This window comes from Mustela putorius, unplaced genomic scaffold (genome assembly GCF_011764305.1).
Source record: "Mustela putorius furo isolate JIRA1106 unplaced genomic scaffold, ASM1176430v1.1 tig00000281_pilon_pilon_pilon, whole genome shotgun sequence".
NCBI classification, from domain to species: domain Eukaryota; kingdom Metazoa; phylum Chordata; class Mammalia; order Carnivora; family Mustelidae; genus Mustela; species Mustela putorius.
The window spans coordinates 24,452,924-24,475,946 of record NW_025421343.1 but is presented as its reverse complement, the minus strand read 5'-3'; the positions used below and the strand labels follow the sequence as shown (position 1 = coordinate 24,475,946).

Below are 23,023 nucleotides of genomic sequence, written 5' to 3'. Positions count from 1 at the left end.
TGAATATTAGGAATTGGTACTGGCCACATGTTGCTGAGTGAAAGGAGCAACCATGAAAGAACAGAGACTAGACAATCTGGAAAATCATTAAAAAACCCAAATTGACCTATTCTTATAAGAGTCAGGCTAGGATTATTTCTGGAAAACAGAGTGCATTGTTCTACATCCAGTTACACATAGATACAAAGTTTATTTAAAAATATAATGAACTAGGGGCGCCTGGGTGGCTCAGTGGGTTAAAGCCTCTGCCTTCGGCTTCGGTCATGATCTCAGGGTCCTGAGATCAAGCCCCACGTTGGGCTCTCTGCTCAGCGGGGAGCCTGCTTCCCTCTCTCTCTCTGCCTGCCTACCTGCCTACTTGTGATCTCTCTCTCTGTCAAATAAATAAATAAAATCTTAAATATATAATGAACTACACAGTTTCTAATATAATCACCAGAATAGTGTTTTTCTTCACCAGTACTTTGTCAATATGGCTCCTTACATTAATATAAGTAAATATCTTCATTTCCTTTTTCCCCAGGCAAAGGCACTTCTATTTCCTGAGTCAGGGTAAAGCATCAGGATGTTGCAGACTGATTGTCAAAATGACCCCAATTCTCCACCTCTCTACTTCTCCCCACCTTTCACTACGTGACTTCACAGGTCCTCCCAGGAAGGGATAGAGTCCAATTCCCCTCCCCCTGAATGTGAGCGGGTCTTGTGACTTCGGGTCTTGTGACTTCTGACTTTCAGCCACTAGACTAGGTGGAAGAGACAGTGTATCAATTCCAAGCCTTGGCCTAAAAAGCTTTGTGTGCTTTTATTCTCTTTTGGAGCCCTGCTACGCCATGAGAACAGCGCACGTTAGCTGCCCGGAAGATGAGAGACTGCGGAAGACAGTGGAGACATCCCAGCCAAGACCATCCTACACCGTCCAGCCCTGGGCACCAAGCGGCAGATTACAGATGCCTGACTGAGCCTGGCTGAGCTCACCCACACCTGCTGCGAGGAGAGAGGATACCAGAAAAGGAGTGCTCCAGCATCCAAAGGAGCTTGAGCTTACACAAAAGCACAGAAGCATAAATACAAAACAAAATCATACAAATTAACACAAATGCATTTAGAAGCATAAATATTCTACTCATTAAAGACTTCTGGAAAAAACTGAGGAGGTACAATGACTTACTAATAATATTAAAAAAAAAAAAAGCTTTTAAATGACACAGCAGACACATTTACAAGACAACTTGCTATAGAAATAAATGATGTCTGGAGAACTTTATGATTTCTAAACCAAACCAGCACAGGAGCCTGAGCGAAACACAGACTGTGAAAGGACTGGCGAGTATCACACTGCCCGTCATGGTTTCCCCACCTGTAACAAACAGGTGTGGTCATGGTCAAGAATTAAAGACCTGACAAAATGTGTTAAAGTACTTCCAGTAGGGGGCGCGTAGGTGGCTCAGTTGGTTAAGCATGTGCCTTTGGCTCAGGTCATGATCCCAGAATCCTGGGATCCAGCCCCACATCAGCAGGAAGCCTGCTTCTCCCTTTCCCTCTGCCTGCCTCTCTGCCTACTTGAGTTCACGCATCCTCTATCAAGTAAATAAATAAAATCTTAAAAAAAAAAAGTACTTTCTGAGAACCCGGGTGGCTCAGTCAGTTCAGTGAGCATCTCTTTTTTTGTTTTTTAAATAATTAAAAATTTTTTTTATAAACATGTAATGTATTATTGGCCCCAGGGGTACAGATCTGTGAATAGCCAGGTTTACACACCTCACAGCACTCACCATAGCACATACCCTCCCCAATGTCCATAACCCCACCACCCTCTCCCTACCCGCCTCCCCCGGCAAGCCTCAGTTTGTTTTGTGAGATTAAGAGTCTCTTATGGTTTGTCTCCCTCCCGATCCCATCTGGTTTCATTTCTTCTTTTCCTACCCCCCAGGCCCCCCGCCATGTTGCTTCTCCATTTCCTCCTATCAGGGAGATCATATGATGGTTGTCTTTCTCTGATTGACTTATTTCGCTAAGCATAACACCCTCTAGTTCCATCCATGTCATTGGAAATGGCAAGATTTCATTTCTTCTGATGGCTGCATAGTATTCCATTGTGTGTGTGTGTGTATATATATATACACACCACATCTTCTTTATCCATTCATCTGTTGATGGACATCGAGGTTCTTTCCATAGTTTGGCTATTTTGCACATTGCTGCTATAAACATTCAAGTGCACATGCCCTTTTGGATCACTACGTTTGTATCTTTAGGGTAAATATCCAGTAGGAGCATCTGATTCTTGATTTTGGCTCAGGTCACGGTCTTGGGATTGTGAGATCGAGGCCCAAGTCAGGCTTGCTGCGGGGCATGGAGCCCGGAGCCTGCTTGGGATTCTCTATTTTCCCCCACCTCGGCCCCTTCCCCTCACCGTGGTCTGTCTCTCTCTCAAATAAATAAATAAATAAATTCTTTAAAAAAAAAACTTTCATAAACTATAAACAGCTACATACATGCTAGTAGCACAGGAAGGAAAGCCCTGGCTGCAGAAGTAAATTCTACCACTCTCTGGCTATGTAACCCTCCATTAGTTAATTTCTTTGAGCCTCAAGACTCAGTTTCATTATCAGTCAAAAAAAGGGGCGCCTGGGTGGCTCAGTGGGTTAAAGCCTCTGCCTTAGGGTCATGATCTCAGGGTCCTGGAATCAAGCCCCACATCAGGCTCTCTGCTCAGCGGGGAGCCTGCTTGCTCCTCTCTCTCTGCCTGCCTCTCTGCCTGCTTGTGATCTCTGTCTGTCAAATAAATAAAATCTTAAAAAAAAGATACTACTACTTATCTCAGAGGGTTGTTAGATTATGACATACCTGAAACATCCAACACAGTGGCCCCACCAACTGGGCTCTCAGTAAATGCTAGTAAGATACATACATGGGCAGGGAAACATATGCAAGCAACAATGACCAGAAAGGAAACGTACTGCATTAGAAAAAAGAAAACTATCAAGTTATTCTTATGCAAGTAATACCATAAGGAGAAAAGCCTCATGTCACTAAAATCAACAGTAATTAGAAATAGAGCAACAGGGGCACCTGGGTGGCTCAGCTGGTTAAGCACTCAACTTGATTCTGGCTCAGGTCATGATCTCATTGGTGGTGAGATCTAGATCTGCGCCAAGGGGCTTCTTGCTGAGCGTGGAGCCTGCTTGAAGATTCTCCCCCTCTGCCTCTTCCCCTCCCCCCAGTAATTAAATCCTTTAAAAAAAATACCTGGGAAATATATTTTATAAATATTTTCATATCTATATATTAAATTAGATTTAGATCAATTAATTAGATTAATTAGATATTAAAATATAATATTTTCTATATTTAAATAGAAATATACAGGGCCTATGTAAAGAAAAAGAGACTATTTCACTGCCCTCTGTGTGTTTTCAAATTTGTAAAGAAAGGAAGCAGAAGAGGAGAGGAGGGATACGGTGAATAAACTCTCTAGTGATAGTGAGAAGGGAACTGGACATCATGCAGCGTTCACGGGAAGAATCACAGCTTGGAACCTGTAATTTCTCTTGTAAATTTAACCACAGATTCATTGAAGCTTCATGTTCAAGTATGCCGGTAACAGTATACAGACTACAAAAAAAAAAAGAAACTAATCTGGAAATAGCATTTTAGGGGGATGGCTAAATGAATTATCCTATATCCATTTAATTGGTTACTACGTCAGCATTAAAACAATTTTTCTAAGATTTCATAGCATCAGAATGTATTATGTATTAAGTAAAAAAGAAAAAGTTTCACTTCTCACTTATCCATGAATTATAATCTCAAAAAATATATACATACATATGATTGGCAGAAACTATAGCAAAATGCATCAGTTTTTGAGGGAGGTTAAGGTAATTTATATTTCTATACATTTCTTTAGTTTCTAAATTTCAAACAATAGGTACCATTTATTTTCCAAACAGCAGAGGCAATGTGTTTGTTTTAAAGAATAGGTTTTTAAACCAGAAATTTCTTTCTTCTGGTTCATTTTTTTTTTAAAGATTTTATTTATTTATTTGCCAGACAGAGATCACAAGCAGGCAGAGAGGCAGGCAGGCTGGGAGGAAGCAGGCTCCCTGCTGAGCAGAGACCCCCCCCCCTATGCAAGGCTCGATCCCAGGAGGCTGGGATCATGATCTGTGCCAAAGGCAGAAGTTTTAACCCACTGAGTCACCCAGACTCCCCTCTTCTGATTCATTTCTTAAGCATTTACTATATGCTGCTTTGATATTTTAATTTTATGATAACAGTGATCTTCTAAGGGCAAGAATTGAGTCTTATTATATTCTAATACTTCTCAAAGTACTCCCACTTAAATCATCATTAACTAAAATGAGTGAGATAATGAATGGCAGATGGTTAATACATTGATGCTGTTGGCTACTTAATTACAACAGGAGAAAAGACAATCTTTGAATAACATTTAATTTATATAATTTGAAGCTTTCTCAATGCATTTTTAGCACCCTCAAAGAAAATTTGTAAAAATACGTACACATTAAATACCACATTTAATACTGATATCTTGAATTTTAAAGAGCTCAACCCTGATATGGATAAATGTCAAAGAAATGTTACACAGACACTTCGTGCTTTGGCATTCTCTCTTGTTCCAAATACACAGCAACTGCCCATAAATTATAAAAGAAAATTAAAAATAAAAAACACGACAAATATCCCAGTAAACCTAAGATACATGGCAGTAGATGGAGCCATTGAATTTCTGGGGCTAGTGACTAGGAAGAAACATGGGCAGCCAAGAATTTAGCAACTGAAGACAGGAACCTGAAGGGAACTGTGCAGAAATTTCTTCCTTAGCAACTGAAATCCCACTAAACTTTTCAACATGCTTAAAAAGTTAAATGAATGAACACCTTCTAAAGAAACAAGAACAGGTAGCTTTGAAAAATCATCAGAAATTCAGAAGAGGAAAACAGTCTCAAAACAAAAGTATAATGGATGGGATAGAGTCCAGATGGGCAGAATAAAGCAAGAATTAGAAAACTGTAAGATGGAACTGAGGTATTCATTCAAAAGCAGCCAAAGAAAGAAAGGACAAAAGGATACAAGCACGAAAGACTTATTCAGAGGCATGAAATTCAGAGAGGTTCCCAAAACTAGTCAACAGGAGTTTAGCTGAGAAGGTGGTGGAAAAACAGAATCTGCAGAGATAATAGCTGGTCATTTTTCAAATCTGAGAAGAGACATGACTACCTGGATTGCCAACACACTCTGTCTACTGAAAAAAGTCAAAATAAATGCAAATATTGACACAGCATGATAAAACAGCAAAAAAAAAAAAAAAAAAAAAAAAAAGATTCAAAGATCTCAAAAGAGAGAACAAGAGAATATCTCCAAAAGAGGAAAAGTATCAAAAAGAAGTTGGAATACTTCAGTATAATGTATTGCTAGAAAACCACTTAGAGCTGTACACCTGACCAGTCTTTTTTTTTTTTTTTTTAAGATTTTATTCATTTATTTAACAGAGATCACAAGCAGGCAGAGAGGCAGACAGAGAGAGAGGGAAGCAGGCCTCCCGCCGAGCAGAGAGCCTGATTCGGGGCTTGATCCCAGGACCCTGAGATCATGACCTGAGTAGAAGGCAGAGGCTTAACCCACTGAGCCACCCAGGTGCCCCAGGACCTTGAGATCATGACCTGAGTCGAAGGCAGAGGCTTAACCCGCTGAGCCACCCAGGTGCCCCCTGACCAGTCTACTTATAGAAGAAGCTCAAAAGAAAAATTTTTTCAGACCTCTAAAGTATGTACTTCTTAGGGGCCCTCATTTAAAGAACCATGAAAGAACATCATCTTGAAATACAGACTGGCAAATACAGGACACACAATTAAATTTGAGTTTCAGATAAACAGGTACTTTTTAGTATGTATGTGCCAACCAAATTATTTGCTAGTTATATGAGATTCAAGTTTAACTCAGTGTCCTATATTTTATCAGGGAAACCTACTTTTAAAAAAAACCCAGAAAGTAAGCACAGGATACAAGAAACGATGCTGACTGCAAACCTCATAAAATAGATTAAATTCATTTAATAACTAACTATATGGGGAAAAAACCATCTCAGTTTCCACTAACTGTACCTCTGAAAGTAACTGTAAAATGATGACTCTACGTGAACCCAGCACTATACCACAGCCACATTCTTTTCTCCAGCCAAGCAAGTTTTCTTAAAACCTGTACTTTCTAGTTTTCTCAAAGTACTTGAAGACCAGTCTTCTTCTATATGCTTACCATACTGAAGTCATAACTTTTTATAATGATTAAGAGGTCTGAAATAGAAGCTATAGTTCAGCCAACCTCTTCAGAACCCAAAAATCCCATGTATGGCTTACTGATGTGGAGCAAGTTTCATTTAATAATCGAGAAATGCCCCTGAAAAAAAATGTCCATTATCCTATGTTCCAAACAAAATCTGGTTTCAAATGCAGTATGGGGCAACATCTTAAAGAAGCTCCAGAGTGAAAGTTTTGTATTGGGTATGATGATGTCCCATGGATCTGTTTTGTAAATTTATTTTATTAAAGCAGAAAAACCGGTGTAATAAAATGACACCAAGAGAAAGTTATGTGGGCAGCTCTTTCATATTTGCTTTAACAGGCTCATCTGGAGTCAGCTAAAATTTAGCTCGTTGGGAGAATGAACAAAGCAAATTGTGTCCTGCTGATTCCAACTAATTTAATTACACTAAGTTCAAGGTCAGGAAGGATGTCTTAGTCATTACTTATCCTTAGTCTGTAGCTCAGGAGAGCCTTGCCAATTAATAGCTGGGGAGTCACTAAATATTTTTAAATTTAATATTTTTGAGACTATCTATGAAAAAGGAATACACAAACACTGGATCATGAAAGTGTAGATGTCTCTTACTTACATATTTTGGCATTGCTAAAAAATGCACAAAATAATACTAGCTGGGTTTTATCCCTATAGCTCATGAAGTGGTTATTTTCAATGGATCCAAAGAGGTATTTGTTTTTAACAAAAGATTTCACTGAACAGATGGGTCCCCAAGTAATTTCAGAACCAAATGTATTTTTAAAGCTTGGATTGATGTCTAATTTTGTAAGAGTTCATTCATCTCGTGACAAAGTAATGGGCAAGCGAGAGTTCTCAAAATGCAGGAAGAACTGAGCTCTAGAGTTGGGGAGGATGAAAGCAGGCATTCCTATTATCCTATGCGGGAGGCACGAACTCCTTTAATTCTAGCTCTACATTGAACTTTTGCACAATAATCGAACGACAATTCCACCATGGAATACGCTTGTGTTGTTTGTTATGATAAATGAAGGAAATTACAACAATTCCGTCATGTTAAGGGTAGCGAGGGCAGGTTTTAAGCTCCGTGTGTGTAGATGTAATAAATCATTCCTTTGAAAAGATAATTTCAGCACCGCTAGAGAGGAGAAAAAAGCCGGACTTTGAGGGCAATTATTCCAAAGCTCCTCAAATTAACTTGTGCACAGTTGGTTCTTTGTGACTGAGCCCACATTACTAAACGTTGTTTCAGGACATTAGTTCGCTTAGGTGAAGGAAATAATGTAATTCTAGTTATTAATCACTTTAATGTTAAATGTGCTTTGTAAACTGAGAAGACATTAAACTCTAAGAATAATGTGGAACGCACAAGCAATTAGTGGTTAATGGGCTCCTTTTGAAAAGCTCTAGCAAAACAAAATCAAAAGCTTCAAGTTCTCGGAAAAAAGAGTGTACATATGTAATGTGAGAAAGTTCTACTTAATTTTGCTGACTAATAGTGTCACAAAGGGAGTGAAATTAATCCCTTCTCTCAAAAGTAATTTTAATAGGTTATGATGAATGAAATCATATTATTTTATGAGTCAACCTCCTCTATAGTGTAATTTAGCAGTGTCTTTTGGAGGCACCATGAAATAGAATTTTCTGTGATACTTCACTCCAGAATCCACGCCAAAAAGCGTAACGCTGTTCTGCAAATATCCTCCTAAGACAAATGTAAGCCAGGATTTGGTGTTACTGACCATCAGTGCAAAGAACGAGATGGAACCATTAAGATAGGCTCAGTATGAACAAAACTTGCGAAAGGCCACTCCATACCAACCATACCAGAGAAGGGAAATACAAAATTAACAACAATAATCAAGCAATTATTTAAAGGATTCTTCATTCTATTTCGCTAAATAAGACAACCAGGGTAATAGGTGCAAATTTTTACTTCCACTTCCATCATGGTTTTTTTTTTTTAAATACTGGTAGAACCTTGAACCAGCTAGAAGGAGGAATATATTGGATAACCATCCTTTCTTATTACACAAAATCAAATTATTATTAATTACTTTGACTCCTATTACTCCTCACAACAGATGGCATGTCTTCTGTTCTAATGAGCTATATCTACATCAGTCATACTTCCAGATACATATAAAATCAGTAAACGAGGTCATGCGGCACATGGAAAAGGATGTGGTTTAGGAGTTCAAGCCTGGTCGGGCCTCTTATTATCTGTGTGATCTTGGTAAAGTTACTTACTCTCTCTGTGTCTCAGTTTTAATTGGGATTCATAACGTCCATATCCCATACCCCATCCCATCGCAACCACAAAAACATGTATACTCTTTATCATTTGCGGTTGGGAAAAGGTGACATTCTGGAGAATGTCTGCCATTGAGGCACACAGGTTTATAATGGAGAAGGATAAGTAGGGATCCTCGTCTGTTTACAGTCTAAGGAGCGGGCGGGTATACCTCATCACAGGGGACACTTGGGGAAACTTCCTGTCTAGGGGTTAAAATCTGGGGGACAGACCGAGATGTCATTTCTTTCTTCTCATCCACAGCCAACAGAACACTGAGAGCATCAGACAACTGGAATGTACCTACAAAGTCACACAAACTCACGCTCTGCCCAGGAGAGACACGTCCCTGGCTAGCTGTAATAAGGGTCTGCTGGATCACCTCCACATGCAGGAAGTTCAGCACTTCCAAAGGCATTTCAGTGCTGGTGAATGCTAGTCCACACAAAAAGTTTGCTTGTAGTTATAAATATGCTTCCTTTCAACTCCATCCTATGGACTGTTTTTGTTTTTTTTTTTTTAAGATTTTATTTACTTATTTGACAGAGAGAGAGATCACAAGTAGGCAGAGAGGCAGGCAGAGAGGAAGCAGGCTCCCCGCTGAGCAGAGAGCCCAATGCAGTTCTTGATCCCAGGACCCTGAGATCATAATCTGAGCCGAAGGCAGAGGGGTGAGCCACCCAGGTGCCCCTGGACTGGTTTTTTGAAGGAACTCATCAGATACTCGTTTTGTAGGACAGTTAATCAAACATTTAAAGGCTGGTTTGTACGGCAGTTGGCTACATGTCTCTTCAGTCTGCACTTCTCCAGGGCTAAACACCCTCAGGTTTCCAGGCCCTTAGCAAGCTTTGTTGTCCTTATCAGCCAAGAGACAATGAACACCAAACACCCAAACCTCAAATGCAGTCTGAATGGTAGAGGACAAGACTGTTACTTCCAAGCTCATTCTGCTTCTACTAACACATTCTAAAAATGGGCTAGGGCTTGTCATATAGATTTGTATCCAAATCTGTGAAGCAGTCACTTCATTTACACTGTAGAACATATATTCATTTGACATATTCCTTCTTCCATCCATTTAATTCAATCTTCCCTCTTTTCACAGAACCTTTTGAGGATGTCTTAAATTCTACTGATTCCTAGGTAATATTGATTAATCCATTATTCCCATTCCTAAGGTTTACAGAGGTTTTCCAGTAAGTGTCTTGAGCAGTTAAATCTAACTTTCCCAATACTCTTTCACATGAGGGCTTATCATATTTTAAGGCAAAACTTTTTTAAACACATGGTACACCTCTGTGAATTTCAAAAGAAAATTCTTTGTTTGCTAAAAAGCTCTACAAATCGTAAAAGTTAGATACAATATGGAACAGCTTGAGAAAATTCTCAGGTAATTAAGATAGTCCACTGAAACGAGCCCTTTTGGTAGGAATTAATCCATACTTTGTAACATTACCTTAATTTACTCTGTCCTACAAATACTTACCAGTCAAGGATACAGAGCCCCAGACAACAAGTCAGAAAACATGTGCTGTATTCCTGACACAGGTCTGGGTTCACTAAGATTCTTAAAGGCTCTTTATTTCAACACAGACATACTTCTAAGTTACTAATAATACCTTTATCCCAGATGTGTAAGGGGAAATTAAGAGCATTAATTGAACATTTCACAAAGTAAGTGACATAAAATTTGCTATCATCTTTGTGTACTAAATGAGGCATTAGTCAGTCTGAGTTCTAACCTCCATTCCAGACTCATGAAAGCCTCTTAGCCAGTCTGGGCTTGAACATCTCCATCTATATGGTACAGACGCTGGGCCAGGCTAAATGATCTCTGAGGATCCCTCTGCTTGCTCAACTCTGCTACATGGTTCAGAAAAAACTGAGCAAAGTACTCAGGACACTTCATATTTACCTACACAGCTTTAACTTTGCCTAAGAGTGCATTCATCCTGATATTTAAGACCTCAATGCTTCAAGGTGGCTAGCAATATTCTGGTGAGGGGGGAAAAAAAGAACTCTCCTACCCAATCATGTGTCTGCAAGGAAGCAGTACTGCTAGGAACATGTGTGTAGTCATCTGCACATATGCATCTGCCCACACGTGGACAGGCAGTGACTAACCTGGAGACCACAAGGGGCTCCGTAATGGAATCTAATCTCCTGTGAGTTTCATCACAAATTAATATAAGGGGATAAAAAGTTCCATGAAGTTTAAATACTAATTCTAGTAACCATACACTAAAACTCTTTTATTTCCTTAGAGCTAAACTGAGTAAGGAGGTAGTCACCGCTATGACCTTTGCATACTGAGCTAATGAGCGAAAACATGATAAAACAACTCAAGATTCCTCAAAATCCAAAACAATGAAGTCCACACCAATGAATTCAGTTAAGCTTACCTTGACAAAAGGTGTTGTTAACCCGCTTGTAACCTTGTAGACATTCCATCATTTGGTTATATCCATGATAAGCTGTAAGAAGACATAATTCTTTGTTACATACTTACGTTCTTACAGTCCTAATCTACCAGTGTGATAACCCAAGCCACCGAAGTCATCAGTGGTCTGTCCTACTCATTTCTAAGATACCCAACTCAATATATAGCCGTTTCTTTCACGTTACCCCTGTTTTTCAGTATACTTCCTCGTCTGCAACAGATATAGTCCCAAGTAATTGTCAGCAAATCTTGATTATATTAATCCAAAGAATCATAAGACTATATTTTCTTAAAATTAGTGATTATTTACATTACAAAGGATCTATTCCTCCCCAGTGATCTGCTACAGGCATTTTAATTTTCTTATAAGTTGAACATACATCCTGGCCTGCTTGGGACAGGCCTGGGTTAAGACAGCTGTTTTAGCGAAGTTCATTAATAATAGCACTCCATTTCACTCTCAGAAGCGTCCCAGTTTCAACAATAAATGGTATGCTCACCTAAATACTGGCTCACATATTCTGGTAATGAGGGATTCTTACTACTAGGAACCTGAGAATAACAGGAGATGAAGAGAAGAAGCCAGGGGATGAGAAGGGCTGCTGTGATCATGGGTATGGTTCATCACCCAGAATTTTCACCAACAATACAATGTTGACATTACCAATCACCAACAAAACTGGATTCACTGATTCTGAAACCCTTAAGTGAGACTCAAGAGACTTTGTGGCATATTGGATACAGGATAATTTCAGGGACCAAGCAGACCTGAGTTCAAATCTTGGCTCTGCCTATCAAGCTCTGCGACCTTAGGAGACAAGCTTTCTGGGTTTCAAATGGTGAGTCCATACAATGCGAGTATTCACATCTACTGAGCAGGTCAGGGCTGTTGTGGATTTTTAGATATAATTTATGCGAAACGATCACCACCGTGCCTGACAAAACCACTCACAAGATGAAAAATGCCCTTATTTTCTGCCATAAAATATTCTTCCATTAAGAAGACCATGAGCAGGGCGCCTGAGTGGCTCAGTGGGTTAAAGCCTCTGCCTTCGGCTCGGGTCATGATCCCAGGGTCCTGGGATGGAGCCCCACATTGGGCTCGCTGCTCGGCGGGGAGCCTGCTTCCTCCTCTCTCTCTACTTGCTTACTTCTCTGTGATCTCCGTCTGTCAAATAAATAAATAAAATCTTAAAAAAAAAAAAAAAAAGATGACCAAGAGAAATAGAAAATGGGCAATAATCAAAATAGGGTGGATGGTGAGACCACTAAAAAGACCTGAACAAGGAATAAAGAGGGAAAATTCAAAATAAAAAGAAATTTTTCTTTTGGAAAATAAAATTATTTGGGCCCTAACACACACTCTTTATTCTCCCCACCTCTCTCCTCCTTCACTTCCTTTCTCTGCTATACATCCTGTCTCTTCAGATCCTTCTGAATTCTGGGAGAACGTTATAGTGAGGAGTCCTGGAACAGTGAGTTATAAGGAGGAAGAAAGTGACATGTTCAAGCTCCTTGGCCACATAACTCGTCTTCCACAGAATGGAAACCCCCTGGAGCAGGGTGCCTCCAGAGATTTTGGGATCTCTGTCCGTGAACTGTTCAAAGGCAAAAGAGAGGCTATCTTGTTTTGAAAGTTCCAACAGTCATCCACCTCAAGGCAGAGATCCAGAACAGAAGATCTCTTCAGGTCCTCCTCAGCTTAGGATTCGATGTTAATTTTCTTCTAAAAACTTTTAAAGGACCAGTGACTTGTTCACGCTAAGTACATTTTTAATAGATTACAGAGTATCTAATGGAATCATTTGCAGATTTAAAATTAAGTTTTTGCAGTAAAAACTGATCAACAATGAAAGGTCTTTCTGTATGTGGCTGAACAAAAACTTCAAACATTAAATAAGAACCACGTGAAAACTGAAGTTTGAACTACTTTAAGTGAAAAAATTTTTTTAAAAAGGGCATGGAACACAAAACCATAGCATATAGAGCCAAGGAAAGTCTGCTCTCTTCCAAAATGAATATGATTTAGAGAGTAGTATGAACCAAGGAAAGGAAAGTTTCTAAATGACACAGGAAGAATGTGACCCTGAGTGTGTTTCTTGGGAGTGAGTCACTTAGGACAGCACAAACAAAGTAAATGTCACGATGTTAATAGTTTACTTCAGTCATAATCCACAGCCCTTCCTGACATGAAATCCATAGCTTCAATTTTATACATTACGTGAGCCAACATGAATTTATTTTCATCAGCATTTAGTCAGAAGTGATAGCAACTTTGTACTTTCACATTCTCCTTAAATCATTACTAGCACTAAAATATAGAATTAACAAAACCATTTATAGCAATGAATTTATTTATACTCAGACAACACAATTCTTTTTTTTTTTTTTTAAAGAAAACACAATTCTACCTAAAAACAACAGAAGGTCAAGAATAGAGGTTAGGGATTAAGAAACAACAAGAATCTAGGATTCACTTTACCCCTAACTTCTGTCCCTCTCTTGCAACTTTGGAATTCAGAAAATGGAGGAAAGGGAGGCAGTTAAGCAAAAAACACAGAGAGAAGGAGGGATAAGAAAAAGAAACAAGATAAGCAAAAAGATGGAACAAGTATTAGAGAACATGAACTTGGCCCCAGAATAAAGTTGGAAGAATTGGACTTTAGCTTCTGCAGTCCTTAGACCTAGAGCAGGGAACACACTACCCCCTCCACAATATTTCTACAGACAAACTTACACAGTATAATGAGGGATAGGCCATTAAAAAAAAAAAATCAAAGCTTTTACAACATTTTAAATACAGACTCTTGTTTCATGATCCATAAAACTTAACAGCAAATGACCAAGTTGGGAGTCAAACTCAGGTCTACTGAGCTCCAAAGTCCATACTCTTTAAATCATATCAAATCTCTCCAGAATAATTTTAGGCTTCCAGAATAATTTTAGGCTTCCAGAATAATTTTAGGCACATGGATCTTTCAGTGAGGAGGAGCTATCACACTCAACCCACTTACTGGAAATCCACATTACCAATCGTTATTAAATCAGCATAGAAGTCCACAGGGGACATTCTCAGTAATGAAGGTCTTTATTTATGTGACTCCCTAAATGAAGAATTCACTAGTTACGGGAAACTTTGGTGGGTGTTTTCACAAATCAGTCCTCAAAAAAAAAAAAAAAAGTTATCAAGAAAATAAATGAAATTTAAGGCATTACATGCTTTAATAAGCAGTTCTCAATTGCCTTCTTAGTAATTTTAGGGTTCCATATTAAAAAAAAACACATAAGTTTGAGAGACAAGGAGGTCCACATGAGAGGCAATGAGACAATTATTGACAACAAGTTACTATGACGGCAGAACAGGAGGACATAAAACAAAGCTGTGGAGTGGTGATTCTGAGACGGCAGATTCTGGATTGGACAGAGGTGTGAAAGGCAACTGAGAATATCAAATCAACAGGTGCTTAAGAAGAATAAATAAAAATTATCTAACTGAAGTAAATGAGAAATTCCTTACAATACGAAGTGTAAAAACCTACTACAAAAATCTTCAGTTATATAAGGCAAAGGAAGATGACTGAGAAAACTATCCCTTGCTTTCTTGGGAAAAATGTGATAAGTAAATATCAAAAAAAAAAAATCAGATTACCTCTATTTTTCTAAAATATTCCTCTTACGAATCAGCCGGAGTTAATGCCACATTCAAACCTAAAAATACTAACTGTAATTGGGAAAAATGTAACAGAGAGTCACAAATCTGGATTTACTCAAATCAACAGGTTCTAAAAACCAGAATTTATAGACTAAACAAAATGTGTGGTATCAATATAGATTCAAGTCACTGAGAACTGGAACGGTATAAAAAAGCAGTGACTGGGGCGCCAGGGAGGCTCAGTCAACTGAGTCTGAATCTTGACTTCAGCACAAGTCATGATGTCAGGGTCCTGGGATCAAGCCCCATGCTCTGGGGGGAGTCTGCTTCTCTCTCCTCTACCATCTCCCTCTGCCTGTGCCTTTCCCCCTGCATGTGTGTGCACAAGGGCATACACACTCAGTCCCTCTGCCCCTCAAGAAAAAAAGAAAATCATAAAAAAAAAAAAAAAAAAGTGGTGACTGAGAAGGGGAAAGAACTGTTTCCTTGTGATTTTTAACCTTTTTATTTAGTGAAATCTGAAAACTTAACACAAACTTCTACTGTGGCTATTAATAAAAATTCCATTTAAGGTATTTAACCTAAGAAATAACAGTTTCACTAACTTTTTATCAGTTTTTGAAACATTTATGATTTTTAAAGACATCTTACTTTTTCTTCACCTGAGGAAAATGAGCCTAGTTTAGCTCCTCAAACACTTTTTAAAAATAAGTAATAATAAGTAATAACTGATAAAAATAAAGTAATAACTGATAGTAACTTATAAAAATAAGTAATAACTGAGAACTGCTTATTAAACCACGGAATCGACAGGAAATCTTTCTCAGGCTTGCAGCAAGGTTCTGGAAATGCAAATTACAGCACCATGTTCCAGAATTTAGTTAAGAGTTCTTTGAGAGTCCAACGCTATCTCACCGTTAAACCAGTTATCGTAAGGCAACAGATAGGCTCCATTAACATTCAAAGCAATGATGAAATGTCACTTACACGGCTTCTTGGGGCATTTCTGGCATTTGTTAAAGCCCCAGGAGGTACCCACAGTTCCACAGCAGTCCTCCTGCTTTGAAAGGCCAGGGAGCGCCTTGCCACACTGCAGTGATGAGATGTGAAATATGAAGGTTAATTGAGTGCACCATGCCCAGCCCCAGAGCCCCACTGTGCTTCCCAGTCACGTTATAAAACAGTTCCCTTATTATCGACACAACTGGTGGGGGGGAGGATAAAAAAAAAAAAAAACCCTCAAACTTTGAAACAAAACACCAGATCAGAATCAATACAATAACAAACAAACCTATTTTTTTTAAAAGATTTTATTGATTGACTGATTTGACAGATCACAAGTAGGCAGAGAGGCAGGCAGAGAGAGAGGAGGAAGCAGGCTCCCTGCCAAGCAGAGAGCCCCATGCAGGGCTTGATCCCAGGATCCTGGGATCATGACCTGAGCCGAAGGCAGAGGCTTTAACCCACTGAGCCACCCAGACACCCGGCACAAACCTATTTTTAAGAGCTTCTTGGTAGTTCAAGAGTCTTAGAAAAATCTGTCACTACTCAGAGCAATTCATAAAACATACGTTTCCAATGCCCCCCTCCTTCCCCCCCCCTTTAGAAGAGTCTCAACTCAAAAGTACAACATAAACTTTTACAATTTAGTCTGTCTGCTGGAAAATCTCTGCTGCAGGAACAGAGCTGTAAGGAGGTGGGGCAGGGGTGTCAACCTTGAGAATGTGGCCCAGGTCCCATCTACAGAAGGCTTTGGGTCTTCCTATAACCACAAAGGCCTCGGCAGGAACAGGACAGGAGAGAATGGTAGGAGAAATGATCACTGGCCAGATCAGCTTTTGGCAGATGAAAGCTCCAGAGAGCCAAGTGGTCTGACCAAGGGGACGTCAGCCAAGTTAGGAAGGTGCTGGCAGGTTTAAGCAAAGGCTAGTAGGCAGAAGAAGGGGACTTACAGTAGTCAAATATAGAGACCCACCTCCTCTCCTGGTAAATCACAGAAGGCCTAAGAGGCTGAGAGGCAGGGGCCTGAAGTCAGACCAACTCAATGAGGTCAGGAAGGGCCTAGCCAAAAAGAACCAACTCTGTGTACCCATCTTAAGGTCACTTGCACAAGAAAGGCCACATGGCTCTCCATCGATACTCTGTAGGCTAAGCCCAGACCCCACATCTGAGGGGTTACTCTGCCTTCCTATGTCTCAACCTCTAAAAAAGTCCTCCCAACAGTTTTCCGGGTCATCTTTCCAAAGATGAATCTGAGGACATCACTCTACGGACTAAAAACCTTCCATGACTCCCATAGTCTGAGGACTGCAAATTCCCTGGGATGATATACAAGATCTTCCTTTCCCGGCCTCAGAGCAGATGACTTTCCCTCTGCCCTCCTCCACCTCTCTACACCTAGCCTTCGGGCACACTAAAAGGCTTGATTTTCCGAACAAATGTCTTTCCAAGAGCTGGCTCGGTCCTCTCGTATACCTTATACCCTTCCTTTTCCCTTGGCCCGGCAAAGCTTTACCCTGTGAACTCCAGCTCTGAAAAGCTGTCAGGAGGAAGCCTCCTGTCTCCTCAGCTTCAGTGAGCCCCTCCTTTCTCTTCACCCCCCGGCACACCACACAGCTCCACCGCCTCCACTATGCTTTTTAATTAAATGCAGATGGATCTTACGTATCTTTATATCCCAATACGCAGTGCACAAGCTCCATAAATTCTGAAGGAAGGAAGGAAGGCACCAACAATCCAAGGAACTAAGAAACAACCCAGTTGTGGTCCATCCAGACAAGGAGTGGCTCTGTGAGAACCGGGGAAGGGTAGCAAACGCACCCAGGCTAGTGAGCGCAGCGTGGTGACAGAGAGTCTGGGCAGGGGACAGCAGGCACCTGGCAGGCCTCCAGGCCCGGGCAGACAGCATTCTGACGACAGAGGCTCTAAGTGCCCGCCGGTTCGAAATTGTAAAACAAAGTCAAGGAAGCCCTGGCACCGTTAATGAAGGTTTAGTTCCATCCTAGTTCTGAAGTCCTTAGGTTTTCGTGGTTTTCAATGATTCTGACAGGATGCCGTGTGTTCTCGAAGCAGTAAGTGAGGAGGGTTTGGGGGGAAAGGGCAGGGAGACAGGGAGGAAAGTGAACACCCCAAGAAATGAGAACCTGACAGAAGAAAAGCATACAGTGGCTGGATTCAGGTCATTCCCCAGACTCCTTTGGCTCAGTCACAGAAGGCTCATATCTGAACGAGGAAGCAGGAAGAAGGAAGAGGGGCCTGTGCTACAGGCCCAAGACTCAAAACCAGTGATGATGCTGAGAACACAGAGGTCTGTCCCCACCGCTGCATCCGGCTGCCAAGGTGCCTCCTGCTTATTTCCAGTTTTATCAAGACACCAGTGTACCTCAGATGTAGATCATTCTTGTACCAGATTCCACGGGTCCTTCTCTTCATCAAGCAAAACTTTCAACACTTGCTGATTTTATACGCTCAAAATTTTAGTAGCAGTTAAAATCCAATTTTCACCTCAGATTCCTAGAATGTTTTATTTGGTAGGGTAAGAATAAATCATCTCTCTCTACCAGGCCTCAGAAAAGGTACAAGGTTTTCATTACAGGATTCAGGCTGCTTTATCCCATGGCTTTGTTTTTGCAGGTCCAAGGCCAAGAGCAGCACAAACCAACCAAATCGATTAAATAAATGACGGTGTAGGTGGTACCACGAAACTGTGTGTTCTCAAAATTGGGCTTGCGCAAGATAATAACAGGCTGCAAGGGATGAAGTCGGGCTTCTGACAAGGCACAAAGTCTCACACATGCCCTTTGAGGTAGTTAATCATGAAGAAGCTCCCCTGTGAGCCAGAAAAGGCCCGAGAGATCTAATGTGGGCTAATGTGGGCTCTCACACAAGAGACTACACCTACCACGATGAAGTCTTACTTGGACGTAAGAAGTGGCTAGAGGAAAAAGAAAGTGGAAGAGGAGCTTTTCTCCTCCACACTGAAGGTCACACTGGAGAGACTCACAAAGAATAGGAGGAATTAGCATTCAGAATGCCCTGAGTAGCGCATTCTGCTTCTTCATGAGACGCCATCACAAGGACCCAACACTGGTTCTGCCTAACTGCATTTTTATGCTCACATTGAGGTGATTTTTGACAAGTGAAAAACACAAATGGAATTTCTCCTCAGTGTCTCATTCACCACATCTTTAGAGAAAGCCTATCTCTCATTTCAAGGCATATCTTACATGTAAGTAACCCAGAAGAAATAGGCTAAAAAATTTACAAACAATATTTAGGTATCTCAAGCCAGAAAAAAAAAAAAAAATCTATCCCATCAAATAAGCATTGTCCTGGAGCCCCTCGAAAAGCTCACCCACCCTCCAGCCGTACACCGGGGACACTGTCACTCCACACGTCCCTGCTAGAGTTGGGCAATGGCATGACCCCCCTAAAGCAGCAAGCAGAACGGGGCTGGTTCTGAGAACCAGGTCCTGTGAGCGTTAAGTGAAGAAAGGAGAGGCAAGACCAGGTGTGACCAGGATGGCAGAGTTCAGATACGCTGAACAAGCTTGTGGCCCAAAGCCAGGTGTGGGATGAAGAGACGAGCAGGACTAAAGGCCACAGATCACAAGAAGAGAGGATTTATGTCATCCAGCAGGAAACCTTTACCACAGTGAACACTCCTCAGCGATGGAAGACGATGACAGCTTCTCTGGGAGCGGAAGCTGGGGGACCACCTGACAGGAATGTCCAGGACATGAAGTGAGTAACTTCTATGGTTTCTGCCACATCATGGGTTCTGTGTTCAATACCTACTGATAGGGTCACATTACTTGATTTATAGAAGGCAAACTACTAGACGCTGCAGACAACCTCAAGAACTTCTGATGCTCTCACAACTGCGTTCAAGACTGTATCCGGGTAGATACATTCCTAACCATCTTTTTTCAAGACTCACTTCCTTCCTCACATCAGTCTCTCCAGAGATGCTCACCCCAGACTAAGCTTCCTCCTACAGGACTTACGTAAACTACACAGAAAAGAGAAAAAGAAACAGAGCTACTCCCAGCCCCAATTCACCAGGGCACTGGCCATGATTCTTAGAAGACTGAGTGCAAGAAAATAATTCAGCGACCTTTCCTCCCTTCTGGGTCAGCACTCCGCCTCAGAAGGTAAAACTACTCAAGAACTGTTACAACTGCTCCATGAATAGCCACGTTTTACCTTTTACAACGCAAAATTATCACACGCGATGGCGCAAAAACCTTACATTTTTAAAAGCAGTTAAGAATAAACAGATTGTGGGGCGCCTGGGTGGCTCGGTTGGTTGAGCGACTGCCTTCGCCTCGGGTCATGGTCCTGGAGTCCCGGGATTGGGTCCCGTGTCGGTCTCCCTGCTTGGCGGGGAGTCTGCTTCTCCCTCGCCCTTCTCATACTCTCTCTCTCTCTCAAATAAATAAATAAAATCTATTAAAAAAAAAAAAGAATAAACAGATTGTAGAATAATGTACTTTTCTAAATCTTGGCCTGATTGAGAAAACTTCAGATTCCAACCTCAGGTTTGAGGTGCTACCAAGGGATGGCGTTTTCTTGAGATTTGAAGTTAAGCTATGATTGTAGGTTTTTCAGATCTCCCTATAAACACCCGAGCAGGCTTCATAGTTCAAAACTTACCATTTGGCAACGAAGGGCTGTCATTTTTGTCAATTAAAAACTCACCACTGAAGATGCTTCAGAGATGAATGGTAATTTGAGGAGGTTGTGATAAATATTGGAGCATGGCTTCATAAGATTTAATTTTCATGCCTTAGAATCACTAGCACCTACAGTATCCTCATTCTGAGAGTGTTGATTGTGTTGTGCCAGGTTCTGGGGAAGGAAGATCCAGTAGTGGGTAGAAGACGACGGTGCTGGATTAGAATTAGTAAACCTGGATCTGGATCCCCACTCTCTCTCATGAGCAGTGAGATGTTCACCAGACTGTCCAGCCTCTCTGGGCTAATAATGGGACAATGGGACAAGAATCCCAACAGCCGAAGATTGTGGTGAGAGTAAATGATGTGTGTATGAGAAGGGCTGCCCTATCCCTGTAGCCCCTGTGCAAGGACTGGGAGAAAGTGACCCTTAAGATGTGTTCTGCCTCAGGACACAGCATTCAGTAAACTGAGCATGGGCTGAATCCCTGGCTGCCCTCTCAGCTGGTGTCCTGTGTTCAGTACAACCTATAAAATGTTCAAGAGCTGGCCATCTGTTAGCATCCTAGCATACAATCATTAAAACAGTTCAGATGGGGCGCCTGGGTGGCTCAGTCGTTAGGCAGCTGCCTTTGGCTTGGGTTATGATCCCGGGGTCCTGGGAACGAGCCCCGCATTCAGTTCCCTGTTCGGTGTGGAGCCTGTTTCTCCCTCTCCCACTCCCTCTGCTTGAGTTCCCTCTCTCACTGTGTCTTTCTCTGTTGAATAAATAAATAAATAAAATCTTTTTTAAAAAAATAGTGAGTTAAAGCCTCTGCCTTTGGCTCGGGTCATGATCTCAGGGTCCTGGGATTGAGCCCCGCATCGGGCTCTCTGCTCAAAAGGGAGCCTGCTTCCCTCTCCCGCCTCTGCCTGCCTCTCTGCCTACTTGTGATCTCTATCAAATAAATAAACAAAAAAATAAAAAAATAAAACAATTTAGATTATTCCACTAGTAAAAGGGCCACTCAATGGAGATGGCCACCATTTCAAAGACCTACTATTCAGCTTTCCTATTTAAGACACTTAAAAATGACAATCTTGGGGTGCCTGGGTGGCTCAGTGGGTTAATCCTCTGCCTTCAGCTCAGGTCATGATCTCAGGGTCCTGGGATCAAGCCCCACATTGGGCTCTCTGCTCAGCAGGGAGCCTGCTTCCTCCTCTCTCTCTGCCTGCCCCTCTGTCTACTTGTGACCGCTCCTCTGCCAAATAAGTAAATAAATAAAATCTTAAAAAAAAAAAAAAAACACAACAATCTGAAAATACTCTTGGGAATTATCTATTATCACACGTACAGAACTCGTTTTACTTTGCAATCAGGAACCATGCTACAATGAAGCATAAATTACTGAGTTTAAATAAAGAATGTTTTCCCAAAGAGAAAAAGGCACTGGAGCCAAAAAAACAAATAACATCTTAAAATGTTAAAGTGATACCGATTTTTTATATGCACTGAAGTAAAACATGAAAGAACAGAGAAGGCTGACTCACTGCAACCCTTGCAAGAGTACGCAGGACTGTATTTAGGCAAGAGCTGAAGCAAGGCAGTGACTCAACCGCTGGGCTGGAGAGACAGATTCCAAAGAGATGGAGCAGCTCTGGCTGAGCCCAGGACTGACCACCAACTGGGAGAGGACCCAGGGGCAGGTGGGTGGGAGGGAAGGGCAGAGGAAGGCAGGCCAAAGACGGAGGAATGGAGGGAGTGGGTGGGGAAAGTCAGAGGATGAGATAGAGCTGAGCCATGGAGAATTTTCCAAATTTGGGATTCAGTTTGTGGTTAGGTACCCAAATTAATCAGGAGATCGTTCCCTTCCCCAAAGTAAGAAGATGTGGACTGCTTCCAGTGAATATATAGCATCTTTGAAGTGATGACAAACACAGAAATATTGATAAAGAGGGGGAGAGGGGAGCCTGGATGGCTCAGTGGGTTAAGCCTCTGCCTTTGGCTTGGGTCATGATCTCAGGGTCCTGGGATCGAGCCCCGCATCAGGCTCTCTGCTCAGCAGGGAACCTGCTTCCCCCTCTCTCTCTGCCTACCTCTCGGCCTGCTTGTGCTCTCTCTCTCTCTCTGTCAAATAAGTAAAATCTTTAAAAAAAAAAAAAAGAGGAGGCAAAAGAGGAAAAAATTATTTTTATTTAAGTATAGTTTTCTACATCTGAAATTCCCCCTCAAGAGTAAAAAAGAAATGATCAACATAGAGTATATTATTGATGGGGGGGTGGGGAGAGAAATAAATTATATCTAAAGTCAACAAGAACAGAGGACCCCAAAAAAACAAAATTGGATAATTATTAAAGGCCCATTAGCAATACTTCTCCTCCAGGAAAGAGCACAAGGGAAGGTTTGTTTTTTTGGTTTTTTGTTTTTTTTAAAGATTTTATTTATCCATGAGAGAGAGAGCATAAGCGGGGTGAGGGGCCTCCCTTCAAGCTGAGCTGGGAGCCTGAAGTGGGGCTCGATCCTGGGACTCCAGGATCATGACTTGAGGTGAAGGCAGACACTTAACTGACTGAGTCACCCAGGTGTCCCACAAGGGGGTTTTTAAGTTCAGCACAAAATGAGCTCTTTCCACAACAAATGCTATCTCCCACCAAACACACACCCAGGCATCTACATGTCCATT

General features: G+C 41.2%; 1 protein-coding gene across 12 annotated transcripts in view; it reads right to left on the bottom strand.

Annotated features, from left to right (window-relative positions):
- LTBP1 (latent transforming growth factor beta binding protein 1) overlaps positions 1–23,023 on the bottom strand; it is a 399,079-nt gene that overhangs the window by 154,427 nt on the left and 221,629 nt on the right. For all 12 annotated transcript variants that reach the window (XM_045079241.1, XM_045079243.1, XM_045079244.1 and 9 more), the window contains 2 exons: positions 15,673–15,775; positions 10,996–11,067 (listed from right to left, as the gene is read on the bottom strand). In XM_045079241.1, coding sequence (XP_044935176.1) covers positions 10,996–11,067; positions 15,673–15,775 — 175 coding nt within the window. The remainder of the gene's footprint in view (positions 1–10,995; positions 11,068–15,672; positions 15,776–23,023) is intronic.